The following is a 24,194-nucleotide window of genomic DNA, read 5'->3' on the forward strand; positions in this document are numbered from 1 at the left end:
TCAAATTGTTTACTGTTTTAGGAAGAGGGGAATGGAGAGAGGAAGGGAATAAAATTTGGAACTCAAAATTTTGTAAAAATGAATGTAAAAAATGTTTTTCCCAGGGAGGCTAGGTGGCGCAGTGGATTGAGCACCGGCCCTAGGGTCAGGAGTACCTGAGTTCAAATCCAGCCTCAGACACTTAATAATGACCTAGCTGTGTGGCCTTGGGCAAGCCACTTAACCCCATTTGCCTTGCAAAAAAGAAAAAAACCCTAAAAAATGTTTTTCCATGTAAGTGGGAAAATACTATTAAAAATCAGTGGCATGATTAATATGGATCTGTGTTTACTATGGTTATACTTGGATAGTCTGTGTAAGCTTTCTTTCTGTCATTGGGAGGAGGATAGAAAAGAGGGAGGGAGGAAAATGTAAAACTTGAAACCTTGCAAAAGAACTGATCACTGAAAACTTGCATATAGTTGGAAAAAATAATTAAATATTTTAATTTTTAAAAATTCAGTGTTTGTGAAATGATCTACTATGATGGACTCAGATCCTCTCAGTAGTTCAACGATCAAGGACAGTCCTGAGAGACCTGTTGTGGCAAATGTCATTCATATCGAGAGAAAAATTCAGTGGCAAAATATGAAACCTAGAGTCAAGAAGACTTGAGTTCAGATATTCCTTCAGAAACTTAATTCCTCTACTCTTTAATTTCCTTACCTGTAAAAATGACCTCTGAGGCCCTATGATTTTATAATCCCTTAGATTTAACAATCTCCAAAGAACTTTTTACTAGGCTGGGAGAGGGGAGATACTCTCCCTTATAAAAGAAAGTCTGGTGTCATTTTTCAAAAAATTCTTATTTCTAGAATTCTGGGGGGAAAAAAAATATATATATATATATGTATATAGATGAGTATAGATATAAATGTGTAACAAGATTATAGACCTCCATACAATCATAGAATTTGGAGTGAGGGCTTAAGAGACTCATAAGAGAGGACATCCAGTGTCACATAAGAAGTAATTGCCATTTTGTCCTAAATGGGATTTTTTAAAAAATTGAACCTGCTTTAGAACTAATTTGAGCAATAATTGATTCCTAGAATAATTTCCAATGAAGAAATTAATTCCTTTATGTGCAAAAAAAACAGACCCAGGGACCACACAAAAATACCTTTGATTCATCTGCATTCATAAGTTTGCCACACAACAAAAATCCTTCATATTGATTCCAGGGCACCACAGGTTCAGGGAGTTCTCGAAGATAGAGCTTCAACAGGGAGGCCACAGTATGGACATCTGTATCTCTGCAAGACAGGTAAACTCAATTTAAAAGGAAACATTTAAGTTCACATTATGGAATCTTTACAATGAACAGGACTTCAGACAATAGAACATGAAATTTCAGAACCAGAAGAGTCCTTAGATCAAAGAATCTGGAATGTGACAGCTAACTGACCTTAAAGACCCTCTTACCCTATTTTGATTTCTATTGTAACAGTAAGAATGTTTTTTAAAAATCCATCTCACTTGGAGCATGTTATGCCAATGTCCTATAATGTCCTTATAAAATATGGTAAAAGTTCAATGTGTAACCACATAGTCCAGAAAACCATTCACATGACAGTAAACTTCCAAGCCTGAAATATATGTTTCCCCTTGGCTATCAGCATCCACAACTGAAATCTTAGAGCAATATTCTGAAATCTAAGATGTAGTTCACACTTACTGGACCCTCATATTTCAAAAAAAAGAAAAGGTATCCTAACCTTTTAGCATTAAACCTATGAAGTCAGCAGTATGCAAAGAGGGAGTTGGCAGATCTGGGTCCTTTTCTTGACTCTGTCAAGTGCTCATTTCTATGGCACTTTATATGTTTACAAAACAGTTTCCTCCCAGGAATCCATCACACCTGTAGCAACTTATGCTAGTGTCCTATAGCATCTTATGAAATATGGTAAAATATCAATATGAAAATTCTATAGCTCAGAAAACCATTCACTTGACTAATGGAAATATCATTTATCCTTATTTTGAAGATGAAAAAACTGATGTTTAACAAAGTGAAGGTCTTATCCACTAGTTAACCAGTGTCAGAGGTAGGATTTATATGCAGGTCTTTTGACACTAAGCCCAATCATCTTTCCACTGTACATCCTGCTTCTCAAGGTTCCGCTAAGGTTTTACCTTCTTCTTTAAAACGAATTCAAATTTATAAGTTGATGATCCCATGGACAAAAAAAATGAACCTCCCATTCATTCTTATGCCTAGGGAGCATTGTGTAGTTAGACAAGGGGCTAAAATTTGGACATAAATTTTTAAAAGTGGAATGCCCATCACCTCTCCAAATCTTACTCCCTATACTCAAGTCCTACTTCTTCCACAAAAGTAGATTTGGAATCTGATGACACAAGTTTTTCTCCACATGCTATCTGTGTGACTTTGGGCAAGTCATTTAAGATCTCTGGTTCCTCAAATGTAAAATGTAGACATCAGATGATCTACCCATGCAGATCTTCCAGATCCTCACCTGACTACAACAGGTCACACATTTTTTTCTTCTCTATACTGCACTGGTACCAAGCCGCATTATGTGGTACTGCATTTTTCTTTAATTCCATCCTGAGTATTAATCTCATTTTATCAGCTTTGAAGGGAAGAGATGGGGCACCATGCCAATGACTGGGGGTCAATTAAGAAAATCCCTGGGGGGGAACCCTCCCAAGGAAGGAAAATGTGGTCTCTCTAAATCAAGATCTGAGAGAATAAACAAGAATCCATGCCAGGTCAAGCATAGGGTAAGCAGGGTAATTGAGCCTAAGCAGTCTGAAGAAAGGAGCATACATAGCACTGATCTAAAATCAGACAGAATCTGGGGAAACTGATTCAAAAGTACTAGTTTACAATAGTACCTTGTATAAAATTTATGGGCTTACAAAATACTTCCTTCATATTAGCCTACAAGGTAGGTGGTACCATGAGGGTCTTATGGATGGTTAAACTCTGTCCCAGAGAAGGAAAATAATATATGTGTAGTCATATAGCTGGTCAGTGTCCAAGCTAGCATTTAAACACAGGTCTCCACCCTACCACACTATCTATCATAGTCTCATGTGACTTTGCTGCCAAGATAGCATCCTTTCATGGCGGTTGCATGTTAACCTACCACCTCTGATTCTGAGCTGATAATCCTGTGGTTTCAGACACATAACTAGATTTTAAGGTGTTGTATGCCTTGATAACTATTTGGTTAATTGATTGATTTAAATAGACACAAACCATCCAATTTATCTCCTTGACTACTTATTGGGATGGTGACAATTCTAAATAAATGGAAGATTTATTCTAGGATTATTAAAAAGGTAGTGAAACTATCTCAAATTGAAGAAAGAATTCTGGACTGGGTGTCAAGAGCTGAGTCTTGGTCTCTAGTTCTTGTTCTGATAGTAACATGCTGTTTTATTTTAGATAGGTCACTTCATAAGACTGTGGATAGGTGCAGTAGATAGAGCACCGGCCCTGGAGTCAGGAGTACCTGAGTTCAAATCCAGCCTCAAACACTTAATAATTACCTAGCTGTGTAGCCTTGGGCAAGCCACTTAACCCCATTGTCTTGCAAAAAAAACCCTAAAAAAAAAGATAATAGACTGAAATAGACCTTACATATCATGTAGTTTTATAGATGAGGAACCTGAGTTCAAAAGAAGTTAAGTGACTTGTCCAAGATCATACAGCTCATAACTAAGATTTGAGTTGATGTCCTCTGAATTCAACATCATAGATCTTTCCTCTAAGAGCAATCATCAAAAAGTTCTCAATCTATAGTACCAATCCTAACATAAGAATATTGAGTTGGGGGAACTACTGAGCTAACCATTTCCTATTTCAGTGGAAAGAGCAGTGGATTTGAGTCAAAGGACTTTTTGCTAGAATTCTGGTTCTACTATACAATAGTTGCATGATATTGGGAAAATCATTTTCTTTTTTGGGGCCCCCCCTGTAAGATGTCAAAATTTATCAGTCAATCAATAAACATTTATTAAGGGCTTGATATAGGTTAGGTACTATGCTAATTTCTGGGGATACAAAAAGCAGCAAAAGAGGGTCCCTGCCCTCAAGGAGATTACAATCTAATTCACAAGATTTCTAAGGTTGTCTCCAGTTCTCAATCCTCTGAACTCAATATAATGAACTGGGGGATTTTTCCCTCTTCTCACACATAATTCCTGCTTGCAACACAAGGCAGGTGGTCTACCAATATCTTTCAGTCAAAAGGACATGTTTTACATACTCTGTGAACAAGGAGAGGAACCTGCCAAAGTACATGGTCTACTTCTTAGGCAAACTTGTGACTGATTACCTATATCCAGCAAAGACAGAATTTTAGCTATCTATTTTATGAAAACAAAAACATAGAGAGAGCTACAAAAAACCTTAATAGCTAGCTAATATTACACTCTCATTTTTCAGATGAGGAAATTGATGACCAGAGATTTAGAAAAACTTGACCAAGGTTATTTAGTTATTTAATGGAATAAATAGCAAGTATTAAAACCCAATAACTGATACTGAGTACAGTGATCTAAGACTTTATTGCCAGAATATTGCTCATGTATAGATTTTGTCTTGTCACTTCTCTGGTTAAAAATCTCCTGTGTCTTTCCACTGGAGTTTAAACTCCTAAATTCCAAAAAGAAAATCAGTTCCTTGAGGGTAGAGACCATTTCATTTTTGTCTTGTATTCCAAGTGTCTAAAACAGTGTCTGACTTATAGTAGACACTTAATAAATACTTCTTGAATGATTGATTGATTGACTTGGTTTTCCATAATCATGACTTGGCTTTCCAACTTCATTCAAACATGTTCTCCTATTATTTTCTGCTATATACTCCATAACTTAGTCAAACTGTGTCTTCAACACACCTCTGTTTGACTATCTACAAACTTTTGTTCTTCCTATTCTATATCTATAATATCCTCCCTCTCCTTCATCACTTGCTGAAGTCTTACTTCTCCTTTAAAGTCCAAGTGAAATACCACCTCCTCCAGGAATCCTTTCCAGGGCCTATGCCCTCTTATCCAAGTCAAAAACAATCTTCCTTCATGAAATTCATGTAATACTTTGCTTTGCATTTTTTAATATCTCCGTTTCCCTATTCATAAAATGTCAGTATTGGGCTAAATGATCTTTACATTCCTGTTTAGCTTTAAATTCTACAGATATATGACTTATTATGTCCTTTAAATAATTTTTTTTCTTTTTCCTGCTAGACTTTTAGCTCTACAATGACTCTTAGACCAACTCTGACAAAAAGCAATGACTCTTAAGAACCCACTGATCACCGCTAAGTGGATGACAAGTGCCACATTAAAATTCAGTTTTATCTAAACCTTAAATCCAAGGTATACCAGGAAAAATGTGTAACCACAAGCTCTTTAAGAAGAAAATGCATAAGTGACACTTTTATATTTAATCTGTGTTATTGACATTTTCCATCCCTTTCTTATAACTAGAACAATAAACAAAACAATAAACCAAGCCCTGATCTTTCTACTTTCAAAGTGTAAATATTCATTCTGAAAATTTAAAAATTGGCTCTCCCAATCAATCTAAGTTGGTTCTAGCACACCCCTGTTCATATCTCCCCCAACATCTAGGCAATTAATAAATGTTTGTGGAAGGGAGAAATGAAGAGAGGAAAGGAATGAGAGAGGGAGAGACAATCCCAGTTTACTCCAGTAAGGGTTATTTTTGGGAGCACCCATATGAAGAAGGCTTAAACTTCTTAATATAGCATTCAGGGTCCTTCCAGGTCTAGTACTACTCTATATTTTTTCTCATTTTATGCAATACAAGTGACACACACCAACTCCCTCTGCTAATCCAAGTGCAGATGAGCTTTCAGGAAAGGTTAGACTTACCGTTCAAAAGAGGGTCGCTCCCCAGCATCAAAAGCATCCCTCAACTTCTTCACCAAGTTGTCCTGTCCAGGCAGTCTAAAGATACCTTCCTCATTCAGGCCATGTTCTCTGATGAACTCCATGCACTTCTCTACTAGAATGGGTACTGAGTAATGTCCAAATTTTTGTTCATATGCCACAGTTTCATCCAGTCGCTGACCAAATACCACTGCAGAGAAAAGAGACAAAAATGGGTCTTGTCCATCATTCCAAACCTGCTGGTCCTGGTTTCTTCTCAATGAAGTGGTTAACTTGGTTTGCCAGTTTCACCTACTCTTTTCTAAATGCCAACATAGACTCAGAAGCTGGAAGGGACCTTAGAGACGATCTAGTTTGGCATCTTTATTTTATACATGAGGAAACCTGGGAAGGCACTCTGTAAAAAAGGAATCTTTTTGTTGAGCAAAAAAAAAAGGGAGGAGAAATTCAACAAGCAGGTAGAGAGAAATAGAAGAAATATGGATCCTTAGAGACTGTTCAGTCATAGACTCCTAGAATCCACTATTACAAGATCATAGAGTTAGAGCTGGTCTGGACCTTAGATGTAATTTAGTCCAACCCCTGTCTTTTCACAGAGTCTGAGACCCAGAAAATTAAGTTCCCTGCCCCCACATCAAACAGATAATAAGTGTAAGTATTGGGTTCCATAGAAATGAAGTCATCAAAAACATCATTTAATTTCTTTGCAACAGGGGCATGTTCTAAAAGTACATTTTATTCACATTAGAATGTGAGAACTTTGCAGACAGGGCTATGTTTTTTGCTTTTTGATCCCCAGTGCTTAATAGTGCTTAGAACACAGTAGGTAGTTAATTAATGCTTGTTGATTAATTGACCAAACTGCTTTATGTTAACCAAGTTAAGAGAGGCCAAGGGGATAGTTTGGTGCAGTGGATAGAGCACCAGCCCTGGAGTCAGGAAGACCTTTCAAATTTGGCCCCCATCACTTAATAATTGCCTAGTTGTGTGACCTTGGGCAAGTCACTTAACCCATTGCCTTAAATTAATTTTTTTTCAAAAGAGAGGCCAAGACAATGATCTACTGCAAGGTGTCATGGCTGGCTCCCTTGAGGCAGGATCCCCAAATGCTATACATGTCTTTGGTTACCATAAATCATTTTCACACTTTAGAAAATGTGCAGCTGCTGCAAAAAATTGGAGGGGAACTCCATTTGCGCAAATCCCCTGAGGCCCCCAAGACAGTTATTTTTTCCCCCTGAGGTACTTTCTAGGCAACAAGGTAGTGGAGTGGGTAGAACAATGGACCTGAAGACAAAAAAGACTTAAGTTCAAATATGACTTCAATCACTTTCACCTGACCCCTATTTTGCCCAGCTTCCTCATTTGTAGAATGAGAGTAATAATACCACCACAGTAGCTCACAAAAAAATTAGCTGGATTGCCCTGGAGCCTAGAAAACCTGTGATCAAATCCTGCCCATCAGACTTTGTTGGGAAGTAACCGTGGGCAAATCGCTGAGCTTCAGGTAGAGAAGTTATGGATAGGTTGAGATTTCTAGTGGTTAAACTTTTCAAATCATTTTCCCCCACAGCAATCCTGTATGATTGAATTGATCATTAATTTACAAAATTATGAAATGGGATGGGAATACTCAGTTTTTTTGGTATCTGCTGAGAAAGGCCACAATTGATGGAAACAGGCAGCAAATAACTTTCAATAAGGCCTAGAGACAAGTCAAGGAAAGTGGTACAGAAACAGATAGCATAGCTCAGGATCATGGAATGTCAATAGACAGTAAGAGGAAGAGGATGGGGAGCAGGAAAGGCAGAGATTATCATTCATGTAACCATGGATTAGAACTGGGAGTACTCAGCCACATAGACCCAATGGAGATGGAAGAATGTTCTTGGGGAGACAAGAGTTTGAGACCTCATTTTATAAGGTTTGGGGGAGAAATAGAACTCTTATCTATGCCATCTTGGAATTAGTTCATTGAGAGATCCTAATCATTTCAAAGTTAACAGCATCTATTTAATGTTCTGTGGGTCTAGAAATATGAAGTTCTGGAATTTGTTGGAAATTTACATATAGGACCAGAACCTTGACAAACAGCCCCTAGATGGCTTCCCCTGATTCAGCACATATAGCCAGGTTGTGAATTTTGATTAATATAGGATATAATTTATAAAGTATGTTCCTTTGATTTGCCGGGACAGTTTACATGTGACTTACCAAGTTCCCCTTTGCAATCTTATGCCCTACTAAAATTTATTCTACTGACTAGAGCTAGGACTTGGGTAGGGGTAAAGTTTGGTCAAGGGGACCAGAACAAGATACAATTTTAACAAAGAGAAAACAAGAACAGCCAGCACTTTAAGGTTCATAAAACACTTTACAAATACTATCTCATTTTATCTTCACAATAACCCTAGGAGGTAGGTACTATTACTTCACAGATGAAGAAGCAAAGGCAAAGAGGTTAAGTAACTTGCCCAGAATAACACAGCTAGTAAATCTTTGAACCTAGCTGAATTCAGGAATTCCTGATTCCAGGCCTAGCATTCTTTCCACTGGACCACATAAACATCCTCATGGTCTATGACACTCCAGGACTCAGTGTCATTTTCAGCCTTACCTGACCAGCCTCTCTTTAATTCAAATTATGCTGAGTGAGCTTTTAAATTCACAAGAAATGCCAGGACCAGTAGAGGCAGAAATTTCAAGGTAGTTTAGGTATTTATTAGCCCTATTTTACATATGAGAAAAATGAGGCTTGCAGAGATTGGATAATGTGCCCAAAGACACACAGGTAGTTGAGTGGAACAACTAAGATTTGAGTCTTCTCATTCAAAACTCAGCATACTTTCCACAAAAGGCAGCTGACCTCCCTAAGATCCTACCATTAGTTTCCAGATATGTGCTCAAAGGGGATCAAATGAAAGTATGAGTTAGAGTGAAGCTGTTCTCAAGGTTGGAAAAAAACTCAGAACTCCTCCCTGATAGAGAGGGCATTTATCTCATCTTTATTTATTAAAGAACTTATTTTTTTCTCTCTTATAATTCTTCTAGGTCAGGATTTTTATACTTTCTGTCCTTATTCAGTGATTTGGAATTCCTAGATCCCCCTCTATAATTTGTCATAACAAAACAAAATAAAAACAACCCTGGGACAAGAGAAACCTGAGCTAATAAGCCTAGCCCACCCCTTATAGGTTTAGGGTTCTTCTTTTAATTTTAATTACCTTCAGCAGACTTTAACATTCAGAGGGAACGTAGGGACTAGCAGATGAAGGGATTTCAAATAGAGTAAAAAAAAGATGATGAATGAGGGCAATAGACAAGAGGGTAGAGGCCCTGCCCTCACTTCATTCTTTTTGCCTACGTCAAGAGGGCAGCCTGGTGGAGAAGAAAGAGGGATGACCTTTAAGATTACACTAGATTCCCTTTTTGAAAATCTGGATACCATTTATCCTTTTTTTAATGAATTTTTTTATACCATTTATCCTTGTCCAGTCCCGTGGTTTCTCTCCCATTCACTACATTTTTTTTCAAAGATTACTGATAATAGTAAAACAATTATATGTGGAAGCCACTAGGTGGAGCAGTGAATAGAGCTGGAGTTAGGAGGACCTGAGTTCAAATGCAGCCTCAGACACTTAATACTTCCCTAGCTGTGTAACCTTGGGCATGTCACTTAAACCCATTGCCTTGCAAGAAACAAAACAAACAAAACAAAATAAAACATAGCCAAAAAAAAATCACATGTGACTATTTCTTTAGTACCTTAAGATATTGAGAATAAACCAGTTGCTATGAATTCACCAAGCGTATTTAAGGACCCTTAATGATATAGAGAATTTTATGATTCACAAAGTCTTTAAATGCACACTGTTTCGTGTAATCCTTACAACGACCCCATAAGGTAGCTATTCCAGTTTTACAAATGAAGAAGTCAATGTGCATAGGAGTAATGAAAATGGTTAATATTTATGTAGCACTTAAAATTTTGCAAAATGCTTTATTCAAATTATCTCCTTTGATCCTCATGGAAACTTTGTGATATAAATGCAATTTTTATCACCATTTGCAGATGGGGAAACTGAAGCTGAAAGTCATTAAGGAATAGCCCAGTCACATAGATAGTAAATATCTGAAGTACAATCCAAGGCTGGGTCTTTCATACTCTAAATCTAACAATAGTCATTATTCTAAGTTGCCTCTGGTACTAAAATATCTTACTCATGGTCAAAAAGCTAGTAAGTGGCAGAGATAGGATTTAGATCAGGATCTCTCTTGGCTCTAAGTACAGAAAGAATTTTTTTCACCTGATCACAAGAAAAAAATATCCTTTTATCATCATTGCTCTTTAGATTATCCATTTCCAGGTAAACATAGGTTTTTGTTTAGAAGTAAATCTCCATTGCATGTGATTCATTCTGAATTCTGAGACAGTGGTCTTGATGGTGGCTTGTGGGGATTGTAGAGAGATGGTTAAATTGAGGTTTTATATGTACTAGTTTCATGAAATGCCAAAATCTCTGAAGAATCAAAATTACTGATAATCCAAAGAAGGAAGGAAGATGCATGATGAGTTATAAGCAGGCTTTTGATTAAAGTACAGGAAGTGGCATTAGAGGTATGATCCAGGAAACATATGACTAGAAAAGAATGTGGATCAGTAATATAGCAAGAGTGAAGTGTAATAAATGAATTATCCAAATGCAGCATTGGTATCGGTGAAATGTTTAAAGACCTAGAGGATGAAAGATTTATAGTTAAAAACATACCTAGAGGCCATCTAGTCTAGTCCTTTTTTTTTTACAGATAAACTGAAACATAGACTGATTAAATGATTTGCCCTATCTAAACCCACATTACTCATAAAGGTAAGGAAAAACAAAAGTAGGATTTGAATCTAGATCCTCTGATTCCAGTTCCAACATTCTTTCCTCTGTATCACACTGTCTATCACTGAAAGAATTCTATTCCATTGGAAATACTTTACAATAATAATAGTTTGAATTTGTATAATGCTTTAAAGTTTATAAAATAAAAGAATTTAGAGTAACTGTAAAGACTTTGTCCAGGAAGCTACAGCTTCCTTCTCTCATCACCACCAGAACACTAAAAAGTTTACAGAGTAATGAGGGAAACTTTATGACATTTTATGGATGCTGTGCATAATCCCCTTGGCACCTCCCTATAGATGAATTTTACTGATAGGGACTATGAATCAATTGGTTGTGGCAGGACAAACTAAGGAACCTGTAGACTCTTTTAGGTTTTTCCTCTTTTGCCTTACTTCTGGAGAGATCTAAGATCACAAAAGAACTAAGAACAGACCAGACTCCTTGGGTGAAGTTCCTACCCAATTCCAGACTCCATTAATGGTATCTTTGGGGAACAAAAGTATAGTAGTTACCTGACCCTCATTCACATGGTCCAAAGGAAAGTCCTTAGGCTCCCAACCTGGGGAGCAGATATGTAATCTCTCAATCACAAGTTGACCATAAAGAAGGGAACTATGTGGCCAATAGAAGTTCTAAATTTATGAATCTCAGAATCTGATCTTCTGATGAGAGAAGTGGTGGATTTGGGGCAGTAAAATCTAAGAATCTAGCCTTTCTTATCTAGTAATCCAAATTCACAGACTCTTAAATTTCAGACTTCAAGAAGGGCACTTCTCAAAAACTCTCACTATTTATCCACAAGTTTCTTCTTTCCAAGGCTGCCTTGTGACAGAGAGCATACAAACCCCCTCCCAATTCAAAGAACCATCCTGTGGCTTAGACTACCCACAAAAGGGAAACAAACTTGGGGTTGCTGACATTCTGGAGAACTTCTCTTTTACCCCATAGAAACCTTTACAGATAATTCATCCTTATGTAGTTACTCTGAGGGTTTAGACTCTCCCAGAAGGAAATCACACCTAAGACCACTACACAGATAATCACCACCCCAAAATGACAGTTGAGGGTCAAGTCCACATTACTTGCTCCTTCAATATCATGACTTTAGTCCCATGTAACTGCTCCTCCTGGCAGAGATGCCAAGCGTACAACTCTCCTTGTACTACTAAGGAAATTCTCTTGGGTCAAATGGCCAAAATCTTGGCTTTGGGATTATTCTTGAAGCAATTCCTGAGGATAGAACTCCCCAAAAAATGCTCCTTATCTGGTTGAAAGACTGGATTTTGAATCAACATTGTCCAGGAAAACCCCCTTCTCCAGTTAGAAAATCAGAAACCAGAATTCTTGGCCTTGCCAAAGGGATTATATTCAGGAACTCTCATTAGTTGTTGACTCTTCAAGGTTAGTGCCAAGAACTTGACAGTTGTCTAGGAACTCTTCTCTTGAGCCATATGGGTGAGACATAGCTAGCTCCCTCATACTACTGTACCAAGCATGGGATAATAGCTTCTAGTTGGAAAGATCCCCATCCTAGGCCAAGCCATGCTCTTAGCTCTGCTATACTGTTAAGATCTTTTTTCCTTTCTTTTTCTTCCCATTATATGTAAAGATAGTTTTCAACATTCATTTTTGTAAGATTTTGAGTTCCACATTTTTCTCCCTCTTTCCTTTCCCTCTCCCCTCCCCTTGTCCACAAGCAATCTGATAGAGCCTATATATATATATATATATATATATATATATATATATATATATATATACACACACACAACTATGTTAAACATGTTTCCATTTTAGTCATGTTATGAAAGAACCAGAACAAAAAGGAAAAAACAAAACCAGGAGAGGGAGAAAAAACATAAAACAAAACAAAGTTTAAAAACTGAAAATAGCATACTTTGATCTGTATTCAGACACCAAAGTTCTTTCTCTAGATGTGGATGACATTTTCCATCAAAAGTATTTTGAAATTTTCTTTGATCATTTTATTTCTGAGAAGAGCTAACTCTGTCATAGTCGATCATCACACAATGTTACTATTAATGTTGAGCTATTAAGAACTTAAGAAATACAAAGAAAGAGAAAGAGCAAACCAAAAAGGTTTGGAGTCTACCTTTCTATAGGCCAGATGAAACAACAACAACAAAGGGGTTCAAGATCCCAAAATAGTCTATTCCACACTAACTAGAACTAACCAGTTCATCTTGGGATCAGTGGTTCACCTTGGATCAGTGAAACCTTACCTCAATGAAGATATCAATTGTCATGATCACACCTTCCAATAGTAGATACATTCAAGACCCAAGCAAAGGGCAGGATGTTGTATGTGTAACAGAGTTAAGTCCCTTAGCTCAGATCCTTATAGATGATATTTGTATAAAGTGCTGATCAAGGGAGCTCCCCTATCACCTAGAAAATCTCCAAGAGCCTTTCCAACACAGTTCTATAATAGTATGACCAAATGATATCTAAAATTCCAAGCCTAGGTAAGCATATTTCATCTTTCATTAAAAAAAAAGTGTTCCGGACAAGAAGAGATTGAGTCTTAGGAGCTCTCTGATAAAATTCATCAGCTAAGAACTCTAACTAAACTTTCGAGAGACAGAACCCACAGAGGGACCCAGTGAGGCAGTTCTCCTACTCAAGGTAACCTGGAAAAGAGCAGAAAGGCTCTGCTCCCCGGGATCGGAGAGGCAGCCTGCCAGAGGGGTGGCCCGCCAGAGCCAAAGAACTTCAGCCTCCTGGAGGCAGCCCCAGGGCGCTGGGAATCTCAGCTCACAGCAGCGGGGGAGTCTCCTGAGCTGCACCCGAGGAGCACCAGGCACAAAGTGGGGGAACAGGGGGGGACCTCTGCCAGAGTGAGCACATGGAGCCCAGCCCTCAGGGCACACAGGGAGCAGCTTGGTCTTTCCCCAGCCCTGATCCAGGAAACAGAAACAGGCGGAGCCGGTAAGCAGGAGCCCCCAGGGCATGAGCCCATTGAGCTGAGGGAGGGGAGTGAAGAGAGACTGTGAGCTCTGTCCTCTGCCTCTTGAACAGGACTCTGGGGCTCTGACCACATTCAGATCCTCGCAGTCTAGGCCCCCCGATAGAACAGCAGGGCCCCCCCACCTCAGCCCCGTAGCAGAGGGGGGCGCTTATGGTCATTCACAGACCAGGAGGGAGGACAGAGCCTCACACACTGAGACCCTTGTGGGAGTGTACCAAAAGCTCAGGAAGCACCCCCAAACCAGGCCCAGGCTGGGAAAATGAGCAAGCAAAGAAACAAAAGGAAGACTATTGAGAAATATTTTGCAAATGAGCCCAAGAAGGATCCAAATATTCAGTCTGAAGATGAGGAAGCACAAGCTCCTGCATCTAAAGACTCCAAGAAAAACAGAAATTGGGATCAGGCTATGACAGAGCTCAAAAAAGACTTTGAAAATCAAATGAGGGAGTTGGAAGAAAAACTGGGAAAAGAAAGGAGAGAGATGCAGGAAAAACATGAAAATGAAGTCAGCAGCTTAGTCAAGGAAATCCAAAAAAATGCTGAAGAAAATAGCATGCTAAAAACCAGCTTAGGTCAAATGGGTAAAACAATTCAAAAAGTTATTGAGGAGAAGAATGCTTTAAAAAGCAAAATTGGCCAGATGGAAAAAGAGATAAGAAAACTCTCTGAGGAGAACAAATCCTTCAGACAAAGAATAGAATTCAGGGAGATTGATGAATTTAACAGAAATCAGAAATCAATACTTTAAAACAAAAAAAAATGAAAAATTAGAAGAAAATGTGAAATATCTCATTGAAAAAACAACTGATATGGAAAACAGACTTAGGAAAGATAATTTAAAAATTATTGGAATACCTGAAAGTCATGATCAGGAAAAGAGCCTTGACATCATTTTCAAAGCATTACTACAGGAAAATTGCCCTGATATTCTAGAAGCAGAGGGCAAAATAGAAATGGAGAGAATCCACTGATCCCCCAGAGAAAGAGATTCCAAAAAACCAACCCCTAGGAATACTATAGCCAAGTTCCAGAACCCCCAAGTCAAAGAGAAAATATTACAAGCAGCCAGAAGGACACAGTTTAAATATCATGGAGCTGCAGTCAGGATCACACAGGACTTAGCAGCAGCTACATTGGAAGCTCATAGGGCTTGGAATACAATATACCAGAAGGCAAAAGAGCTTAGAATGCAGCCAAGAATGAACTACCCAGCAAGGCTGAATGTCCTCTTCTAGGGAAAAAGATGGACTTTCAATGAATCAGGGGAATTTCAAATGTTCCTTTTTGGAATGGCCAGAGCTGAACAGAAGGTTTGATCTTCAGTTACAGGACTCAGGTGAAACATGGAGATTGGAGGAGAGGGGAGAAATATGAGGGACTTAATGAGGATGAACTGCATATATTCCTGCATAGAAAAATGACACTGATAATACTCATATGAACCTTCTCAGTAATAGAGCAGGTAGAGAGAGCTTTTATAGTTGAAGCACAGGAGAAAGCTGAACTCGAAGATAAAATATGGTGTAAAAATGGAGTCAATAGAAAAAAAGGGAAATGGAATGGGAGAAAGAAAAAGGAGAGGGGGAATAGTCCAAGATATTTCACATAAGATTTTTTTTTATTACAATGAGCTATTGCAATGATATGGAAGTGGGGAGGCAAGGGGGAATGAGGGAAACTTTGCTCTCATCAGAGATGGCTAGGAGAGGAAACAGCAAATATACTCAATGGGGTATAGACATCTGGAGTAAGAAGGAGCAGGGAGCAGGGGGAAGGGGTGGGGATGTGAATAAAGGAGGAGAGGATGGACCATGGGGGGAGAGTGGCCAGATATAACACATTTTCTTTCTTACTTCTTGCAAGGGGCTGGGATTGGAAGGCTTGCCCAGGACCACAGGGCCAGGTGGATTCTGGGCCTAAGGGGTGGTATGGGAGCTCAGGGCTTCTTGGCCCCAGGGCCAGGGATCTGTCTGCTGCGCCACTCAGCGACCCTACAGCAGAGTCAGAGTGAAAGGAGAGAGAAAATAGAGTACATGGTAGTGGAGAAATACGAAAGGAGGGAGCTGCGATCAGCAATGGCAACGGTGGAAAAGTATGGAAATAACTTTTGTGATGAACTTATCATAAAGAATGAGATCCACCCATGACAGAGTTGTTGGTGTTGGAACAAAGACTCAAGCACATTTTTTGTTATTATTATTTGGGGGGGGGGGGGGTACAGGGCAAGTGGGGCTGGATGGCTTGCGTGGGGCCACATAGCGGGGTGATCTTTGGGTGTCTGGGGCCGGATTTGGACCCAGGTGCTCCTGGCTCAAGGGCCAATGCTCTGTCTGCCACCCAGCCACCCCTACTATTATTACTATTTTATTTTATTTTGGGTCTTTTTTGTTTCTTCTTTTTGGTTTTTGCAGGGCAGTGGGGACCAGGTGGTTTGCATGTCACACGGCTTGGTCATTGTTGGGTTTACGAGGCTGGATATGGACTCTAGTGCTCGTGGCTCCAGGGTTGGTGCTTCGTCCATTGCACCACCTGGCCATACCTACAATTATTACTATTTTTTTATTTTAATTTTTTTCTCTCCCCTTTACTTTTTTCGCCCAAGCAAGTCTATCTATATTCACGGGGGAGGAGGGGTATTTTGTTTACTTGTAAACAAGAATATTTTATTAATGTAAAAAAAACATTTGTACAAAATGAGAATAAAAAATAAATTTTAAAAAAAAAGAAAAGAAAAGAAATCATGAGCAGGTTGCAGCTAGGTGGCGCAATGGATAAAGCGCCAGCCCTGAAGGCAGGAGGACCTGAGCTCAAATGCCGCCTCAGATTCTTAATAATGGCCTAGCTGTGTGACCTTGGGCAAGTCACTTAACCTCATTGCCTTAAATAAATAAAATTTAAAAAAAAAAGAAATTGTGAGCAGATGGAGTTCAGAAAAACCTAGAAAGACTTACATGAATGATGCTGAATGAAGTTGGCCACATTGTGTGATGATCAGGAATGACTGAATAATTCCTGTCAATAGTTAAATGATCAGAGACAGTTTTAAGGGATTTGTGACAGAAAATGCCATTCACATCCAGAGAAAGAACTAAGGACTGTGAATGCAGACCAAAACATACTATTTTCTATTTTGAAAATTTGTTTTATGGTTTATGTTTTTTGAACCCTCTCAGTTTTTGGTACCTTTTTGTTTGGAGGTGTCTTTCACACCATGACTAATATAGAAATATATTTAACATAGTTATACATGTATAACCTATATTGGATTTCTATTTGTTGGAAGAGGGAAAGGAGAGAGGGAGAAAATGTGGAACTTAAAATCTTACAAAATTGTGAATATTAAAAACTTGTATGTGGTTGAATTAATAAATAAATTTAAATTTAAAAAATAAAAAAAATGTTCCTGAAAAGTCATATGAAATTGCATTTTTAAATTGAATGAGGAAGTTTATAATGTCTGGGGACAAAGCAACCCTTTAAGAATCCATTCTTTAATTCATTCTTGCTAAGTTCAGCATTCTGAATGGGTGGTTCTCTTAAATTAGACCCTATACTCAGAGCATTAATTCAAACAACATACAACAGGAATCATTCTGGGAAATTTTCCCTTGCTGTGTTTCTAATCCAAATGATTCTGTGTAATATAACACCACAAAACTCATGAAACCACAGGTGAAACTTCCATTTTTGTTATTGGGGTTTTTATTTTATTTTTAGGGAATAGTAGCCTTGAAGTTAGTAAAACTGAGTTCAAATTTGGATTTCAAAACTCAGTGACTATAGGACCTTCAGCAAAATGCTTAACCCTTCTTTGCAATTTTCCTTATTTGTAAAACAGAATTATTTTGTACTGCTTAAAGTACTTTGGGAAGGAAGAAAGCCAATTAACAAGAATTTTTTTTAAATGCTCTAGACAGGCTCGCTCAGACTTCTCTGACCATGGCCCAAACAAGGCTACCTGGCTGTTCTTTTATCTCTCTCTCTCTCTCTCTCTCTCTCTCTCTCTCTCTCAGTCCTTCCTTATGTCCTGTAACGTTTTTAATAAATTTTTGTTTTATTTCCACCTGTGCTTTCCTGAGTCTAAATAATGATTCCTCATAGGCATAACTGAACCCAAGTGGCCAGTGGCTACATTTTGGCAGCCAACAAAGGGATTCTCTCTGCACAGACTGGGAACTTGGAGTGAGCTCCATGGCTATATATAGCTCCAAGACCAGTCTCTGCAGGATGCCAACCAGCTGTGCCAGTCAATCATTTCCTGGACCCTGACTCAATGAAACCCTCACTGTAATACATTCATCTCCAAATGGACTCTGAAAGGCCCAGAAGACTGGTCCTAAAATGATTGAGGGGAGGAATGATGCAGGGAAAGAGAAAGAGAATTTGAATGTAACAGAAAGAATTTGGGTGGACATGTAAATTGACTCAGGATGTAAATTGACTTGAAGTAGAGAATTATGATTGTAACAGAAATAATTGTAATCTTGCATGGGAACCCTCCCCATTCTTAAAGTACCATTATTTAATGTAAAATTTGTACCCTATCTCCTTGGGTTTTACCCTCTACCTAATTCTAGGTCAAGTGTAGGGGAAGGGAGTTCACCTTTTGCCCTCTGGATGAGAGACAAGACATAAAAACCTGAACTTAACTCAAGTTCAGGGCTGGCTCAGTCTTCTCTGAGCATGGCCTAGTCAAAGATGCTTGGCTGTTTCTCTCTCTCTCTCTCTCTCTCTCTCTCTCTCTCTCTCTCTCTCTCTCTCTCTCTCTCCCTTCCTTATGTCTTATAACCTTTTTAATAAATTTTTGTTTTATTTCCAAAAATAAACAAATAGATAGATAGATAAATGCTCTAGACAATTCTGAAAGAATTATAATAAAAAAAAAAATGCTACCCATCCCCAAAGAACCAAAAGTTTCTGAATATAGACTGAAACATACTTTTTTTAACTTTATTTTCCTTGACAGTTATTTTTGGTCTTTGTTTTCCTTCACAACACTATTAATACAGAAATATGTTTTGCATGGCTGCATACATATAACCTAAATTGAATTACTTTCTTAATATGGAGGATGAGAAGGGAAAGACAAGACAAGGAGACCACCCAGCAAGCTATTATAATCACCCAAGTGTGAGATGATGAAATCCTGCACCAAAGTGGTGGCAGTGTCAAAGGAGACAATTGGACAAAAACAAGAGATATGGTGAAGGAAGAATTAATAAAGTTTGGCAACACAGTGTATATGGAGGGGCTAGGGAAGAATAGGTGAAAGTTAATGCGAAACTGAGATGACACCTAAGCTGTGAGTCTGAGAAAATGGGAAGATGGTAGTGCTCTTGATAGCAACAGAAAAAATAGGAAATGGAGATGATGGATTTTGGGGGAGGGGAAGAGGACAATGAGCTCAGTTTTGGATATGCTGAATCTAAGGTGAAACATCTACTTCAAGATATCCAACAGGTAACTAAAGATGCAAAACTGGAGATCAGGAAAATAATTAGGGCTGCCTGAGTAGATCTTAGTATTATTTCCATAGAGAAGATAGTTGAATACAAGGAAGTTAATGAGATTACTAGGCAAAGTACATAGAAAGAAAAGAAGAGGTCTATGAACCAAGAACTCTGGAGGACTCTAATTAGCAGATTCAGCTTGTGAGAAGAAATAGCAAAGGAGATGGAGAAGGAATGATTAGATGGTAGAGTAAAATCAAGATAGGATAGTTTCATGAAAACCTAGGGAGATGAGCGTATCAAGTTAAAAAGGGGGATCATTGGTCTTAATGATTGGAAAGAGTAGTTTCAGTTCAATGATGAAATCTGAAATTATACTGCAGAAACTGTAGAGTTAAGAAAAGAATGAGAAGGAAAGAAATGGGACCTCCAATTGTAGATGATCTTGTCAAGAAGTTTAGATATGAAAGGGAGAAGAGAGATATAGGAAAATAGTTACTAGGAAAGGATAGATCAAGTGAGAGTTTGGAGGGATGAGAAAAACATAGATTTGTAGCAGCAGGAAAAGAGTAGACAAAGAGACTAAAGATTAGTGAGAGTTGGGTGATAGAGGGATATTCCTTGGAGAAGATAGCATACAATGGAGTTACTTGTGCATAAGGGACAATGAGGTGGCAACAGTAGATAGAATGCCAGGAAGATTTATCTTCCCGAGTTCAAGTTTGGCCTCAAACAAGTCCTAGCTGTGTGACCGTGGACAGCTCACTTAACACTGTTTGCCTCAGTTTTGTCATTTATAAAATGAGCTAGAGAAAGAAATGGCAAAATACTGCAGTATCTTTGCCAAGAAAACCCCAAAGGGGTCACGGAGAGTCAGACATGACTGAACAACAAAAAGAACAGCCTGGTCCATAATAGGTAATAAAAATGCTAATTGACTTTCCCCCTCTCCCTTCAAATGCCTTCTGAATGAGTGACACTCAGTGGCTAATTACCTCCCGATGGTGCTCCATTGACCCTTCGGATAGATTTCACCCACTCTTCCATCTCTGACTGTGAGGTGGCCATGAGGACATAAGAGTCCTGTCCTGTTCGATTCTGGTCCAATGAGGCTAGAGGAAGAAAAAAATAAATCTGAGGAGTTAGCAAAGGAAAAGAAGACTGAATAGGAATGTAATAAATGTTTAATGACTAATGGATCAAGGACTTGTGACATCAGGAGCCAGAGAAATTGTGCCTACTTTCATTTTTGACTCAACCAAGTAAATCCTAATGATGATGATAATAATAATGATGATGATGATGATGATGATAATGACATGTAACACTTTGAGGTTTACAAAGTACTTTCCTCATAAAAACTATAATCTCATTGATATCTATAGGACTGAAAAAGGAAGGGTTAAGTTACCCCCTTCCCTCTCCACTTTCATCTAGCCTCTTAGAATGCCTTACATATAGAAAATGAATAATAAAGTTGTTAAATTGCATTTGTTGAGTGAAGCTCTCTCTCCCTCACTTTTTCTTTCCATTTGTTTTCTTCCTTATTTTTCTATGTGTGTGTCTTTGTCTCTGTCTCTCTGACTCTCCTTTTCTTTTTGTCTTTCTGTCTGTCTGTCTGTCTGTCTCTCTCTCTCTCTTTCTGTCTGTCTCTATCTCTGTTGCTGTCTCTTTCTCTGACTATGTCTCTGTCTGTCTCTGACTCTGTCTCACTCAGTCTCTATCTCTCTGTCTCTCTGTCTCCCTCAGATTAAAAGCCCACTGGATCTGGAAACAGCAAGTCTAAGTTTGAACTCTTACTATCACTATCTGTAGAACCCTAGGTAAGTCACTTCACATTGCTAGACCTCAGTTTTCTCATCTCTAAAATGAAGGAGCTGGGCTAGATAACATGCAAGGTCCCTTCCAGATATAATTATGACATACAATTCAGAAAGAGGATGGTAGATCCCTTTATTTATTTTTCTTGGATACAGAATTAGAGATTTAAAATTGGAAGAGACTTTAGAGCTGGGGTTCAAACCTGAGATCTCCTGCCTCCAGATACCATAGGTAATATATACACAGCAGCTATAAGTGCTTGATTTAGAACCAGAAAGATCTGGTTTCAAATCCTGCTTCCATTAATTACTAGCTGTGTGATCCTGAACAAGTTGCCTAATCTCTCTGAATCTCAGTTTCCTTATCTAAAATGAAGAAATTGTATTCAGTGACCTCTAAGATCCCTTATAACTCTCAAAATTTATGATTCTCTGATCATCTCCAATTAAACTGACCAACCTCAGTTTTTATTAAATGTTAGTTGAGGACATCAATCAACTACATAGAGAAGAGATTAATACGTAGGATATTTTTTTAGGGTTTTTTCAAGGCAAATGGGGTTAAGTGGCTTGCCCAAGACCACACAGCTAGGCAATCATTAAATGTCTGAGATCCGATTTGAACTCAGGTACTTCTGACTCCAGGGCCATGTTCTATCCACTATGCCACCTAGATGCCCCAATGGGTAGAATTTTTTAAAAAGTCTTAGAAAATCTAGGAATAACAACTATAACTATTGAATGCTTTAAAGAACTTTTACAGATATTATTACATCCTTACCAAATTCCTATAAGATAGGAATCATTATTACCCTTTTGCAGAGAAGAAAAACTAAAATACAGAGCTGCAAAATTATTTATCTATGATCACAAAGCAAGTTAATGGCAAAGTTGAAATCCCCAACCCCAACTGCTATACTTTCAGCACACCTTCCACTCGTGCATATATCTTCTTCATTGAACCCTGATATTAAATTAATAATGATATATATACATACATATTTGTATATATACACATGCAAATGTATTCACATTATGTCTATATATACACACACATTAAATATGTTTGAATATATTGTGTATATAAACATATAGGTATCTGAATATACATAATTATATATTTTTATTTAATATCAGATCAGAACTCCCCCCAAAATTCCCATTTAAATTTTTAGGCTGACCCACAAAATAGAGAAACCAAGATAGGGAAAGTTATGATATGGAACTGAGAATGTATGTAAGTATTTTGCCACTCTAATTCAGTAAGAAAAATAGGAAGCAACCTTAGTCCCTTAGCTATACCCCTCGTCTATCAGTTTGGCTTGTATGCCTGACTTCTTGACCCCTTCCTCTGACTCCATCCTGTACAGGAGGTGGGCTAAGCTTCCTAATTATTACTAGGGTATTATTCACCCTTAAGTAATAACCAAAAAATATGAAGGAAATCAAAAAACCACTTTGTAAACATTACACAATAAAAAAGTAAAGGTTTTCCTTCCTTCCTCACTCCAGACCCCACCCTCCTCTTCATTTGCTACACTGCCAGCTTTTATACTGGGCCCCTTTATTGGTGATTTCTGATTCCTGTTCCAGGACCACCATTTTAGGAAAGACCCCAGCTATGAATTACTTCATTTTTACTTCAGCTTTCATCTCAGCAACCTCTTTCTCTTCGACTGCTACCTTAGCCCAGTGTGAGACTTTCCTTCCCCACCTTTACTTTCCTACATTCTTATAAGTACAATCTCCCTTCAATTGAATATAAACTCCCTGAAGGCAGAGACTCTCTTGCTTGTTTGTCTTTGTAATCCTAAATTCTTAGTATAGTATAGTATAGTATTTGACTATATTAATGGACTAATAAATCCACGATGAATGTCTTTTTTTCTTTCCTTCCTTCTTTGCTTCTTTCCTCCCTCCTTTTCTTTCTTCTTCCTTTTCTACCTCCTTCCTTCTTTTTTCTTCTTTCCTCTACCCTTCTGCCTTTCTCCTCCTTCTTTCCTTCCCATCCTTCCTTCTGTCCTTCCCTTCTTTTCTTCCTCACTCCTTTTCCCTCTGAGTAGAATGTTCCCTCTTAAGAGTTAACATTCCTAGTAAAGTCCTCTCAGGGTTAAAAATCATTAAAAGAAAGACAGATTATTACTCTTAGACTATTCTTAGAAGAGGGAGAGAGGCCTTGCATTCTCAATCAGACACCCTCCTGATTCTGCTAGGGAGTGAAACTGGACTATTTCCAGAAAGACCTTGCATTGATTCTGTTAGGGAGGGAAGTAGTGGAATATTTCCAGAGAAGAGACCTTGCAGTCGTAGTTAGCCACCTATTTGATAATAGACTGTGAGAACAGTAGCCTGGCTTCCCTTGTTTGATAAACACTAAACTAAGAAGATAGTAGAGTTCCTTAGAAGACCTTGAATACTCAGACCTTAATTCATTTAACAGAAAGTCATTAGAAATCTTCTTCTGATACCCTCTCCATCTGGATGGTGAGGTAATATTTTATGAAAACCTTTTATTCTTCTCTTTGTTGCTGGGTAGATTTTTTTGCGTAAAGATTGTAACTCTGAAAACCTTAACCAATCAGATTGGAAGAGAGGGGGCTAGGGAGGAGGGAACCGTGCTAGGTCATATAATCTTGCTTGACTGTCACCTTGGGGTAGCTCCTTGATCTTCACTACCTTTGTGAGACTTGGAGTATGCCCTTTTCTCAAGAAAAGCCAAAATAAAATTTCCCTTTTGCTCAAAGGAGTCTCTATATTTTTAAGTGGATTTTTATCCCACATGCCCCTTTCGTTCCTTCATCCTCCTTTTTTTCTATAGTCCTTCTTCCCTCTTTTTTCTTCTTCCTTTCTTTTTTCTTTCTTCCTCTCTTCCACTTTTTTCCCTCTCTCCCTTTCTTTTCTTCCTCCATTTCTTCTTCCTCCTTCCTTCCTTTCTCTATCTTCCCTCTTTGACTTCCTCCTTCTTTCTCTTTCTTCCTCTCTTCTTTCCTCCCTTCCTCCTTTTATCACTCTGGCCCTCCCTTCCTTCTGTTGAAAGAGAAATATTAAAGAAATATTTGCCCAATCTTTCCTATAATATTAAGGATCTTTTATCTGTGCTTGTCTGGCATTTT

The 24,194-nt window shown here is 38.3% G+C and overlaps 1 protein-coding gene across 2 annotated transcripts in view; it reads right to left on the reverse strand.

The window, feature by feature from the left end:
* ARHGAP25 (Rho GTPase activating protein 25) overlaps positions 1-24,194 on the reverse strand; it is a 118,060-nt gene that overhangs the window by 20,209 nt on the left and 73,657 nt on the right. For both annotated transcript variants that reach the window (XM_074207962.1, XM_074207971.1), the window contains exons 4-6: positions 20,257-20,373; positions 5,913-6,120; positions 1,163-1,295 (exon numbers count right to left, since the gene is read on the reverse strand). In XM_074207962.1, coding sequence (XP_074064063.1) covers positions 1,163-1,295; positions 5,913-6,120; positions 20,257-20,373 — 458 coding nt within the window. The remainder of the gene's footprint in view (positions 1-1,162; positions 1,296-5,912; positions 6,121-20,256; positions 20,374-24,194) is intronic.

Source organism: Macrotis lagotis, chromosome 1 (genome assembly GCF_037893015.1).
Source record: "Macrotis lagotis isolate mMagLag1 chromosome 1, bilby.v1.9.chrom.fasta, whole genome shotgun sequence".
NCBI classification, from domain to species: Eukaryota; Metazoa; Chordata; class Mammalia; order Peramelemorphia; family Peramelidae; genus Macrotis; species Macrotis lagotis.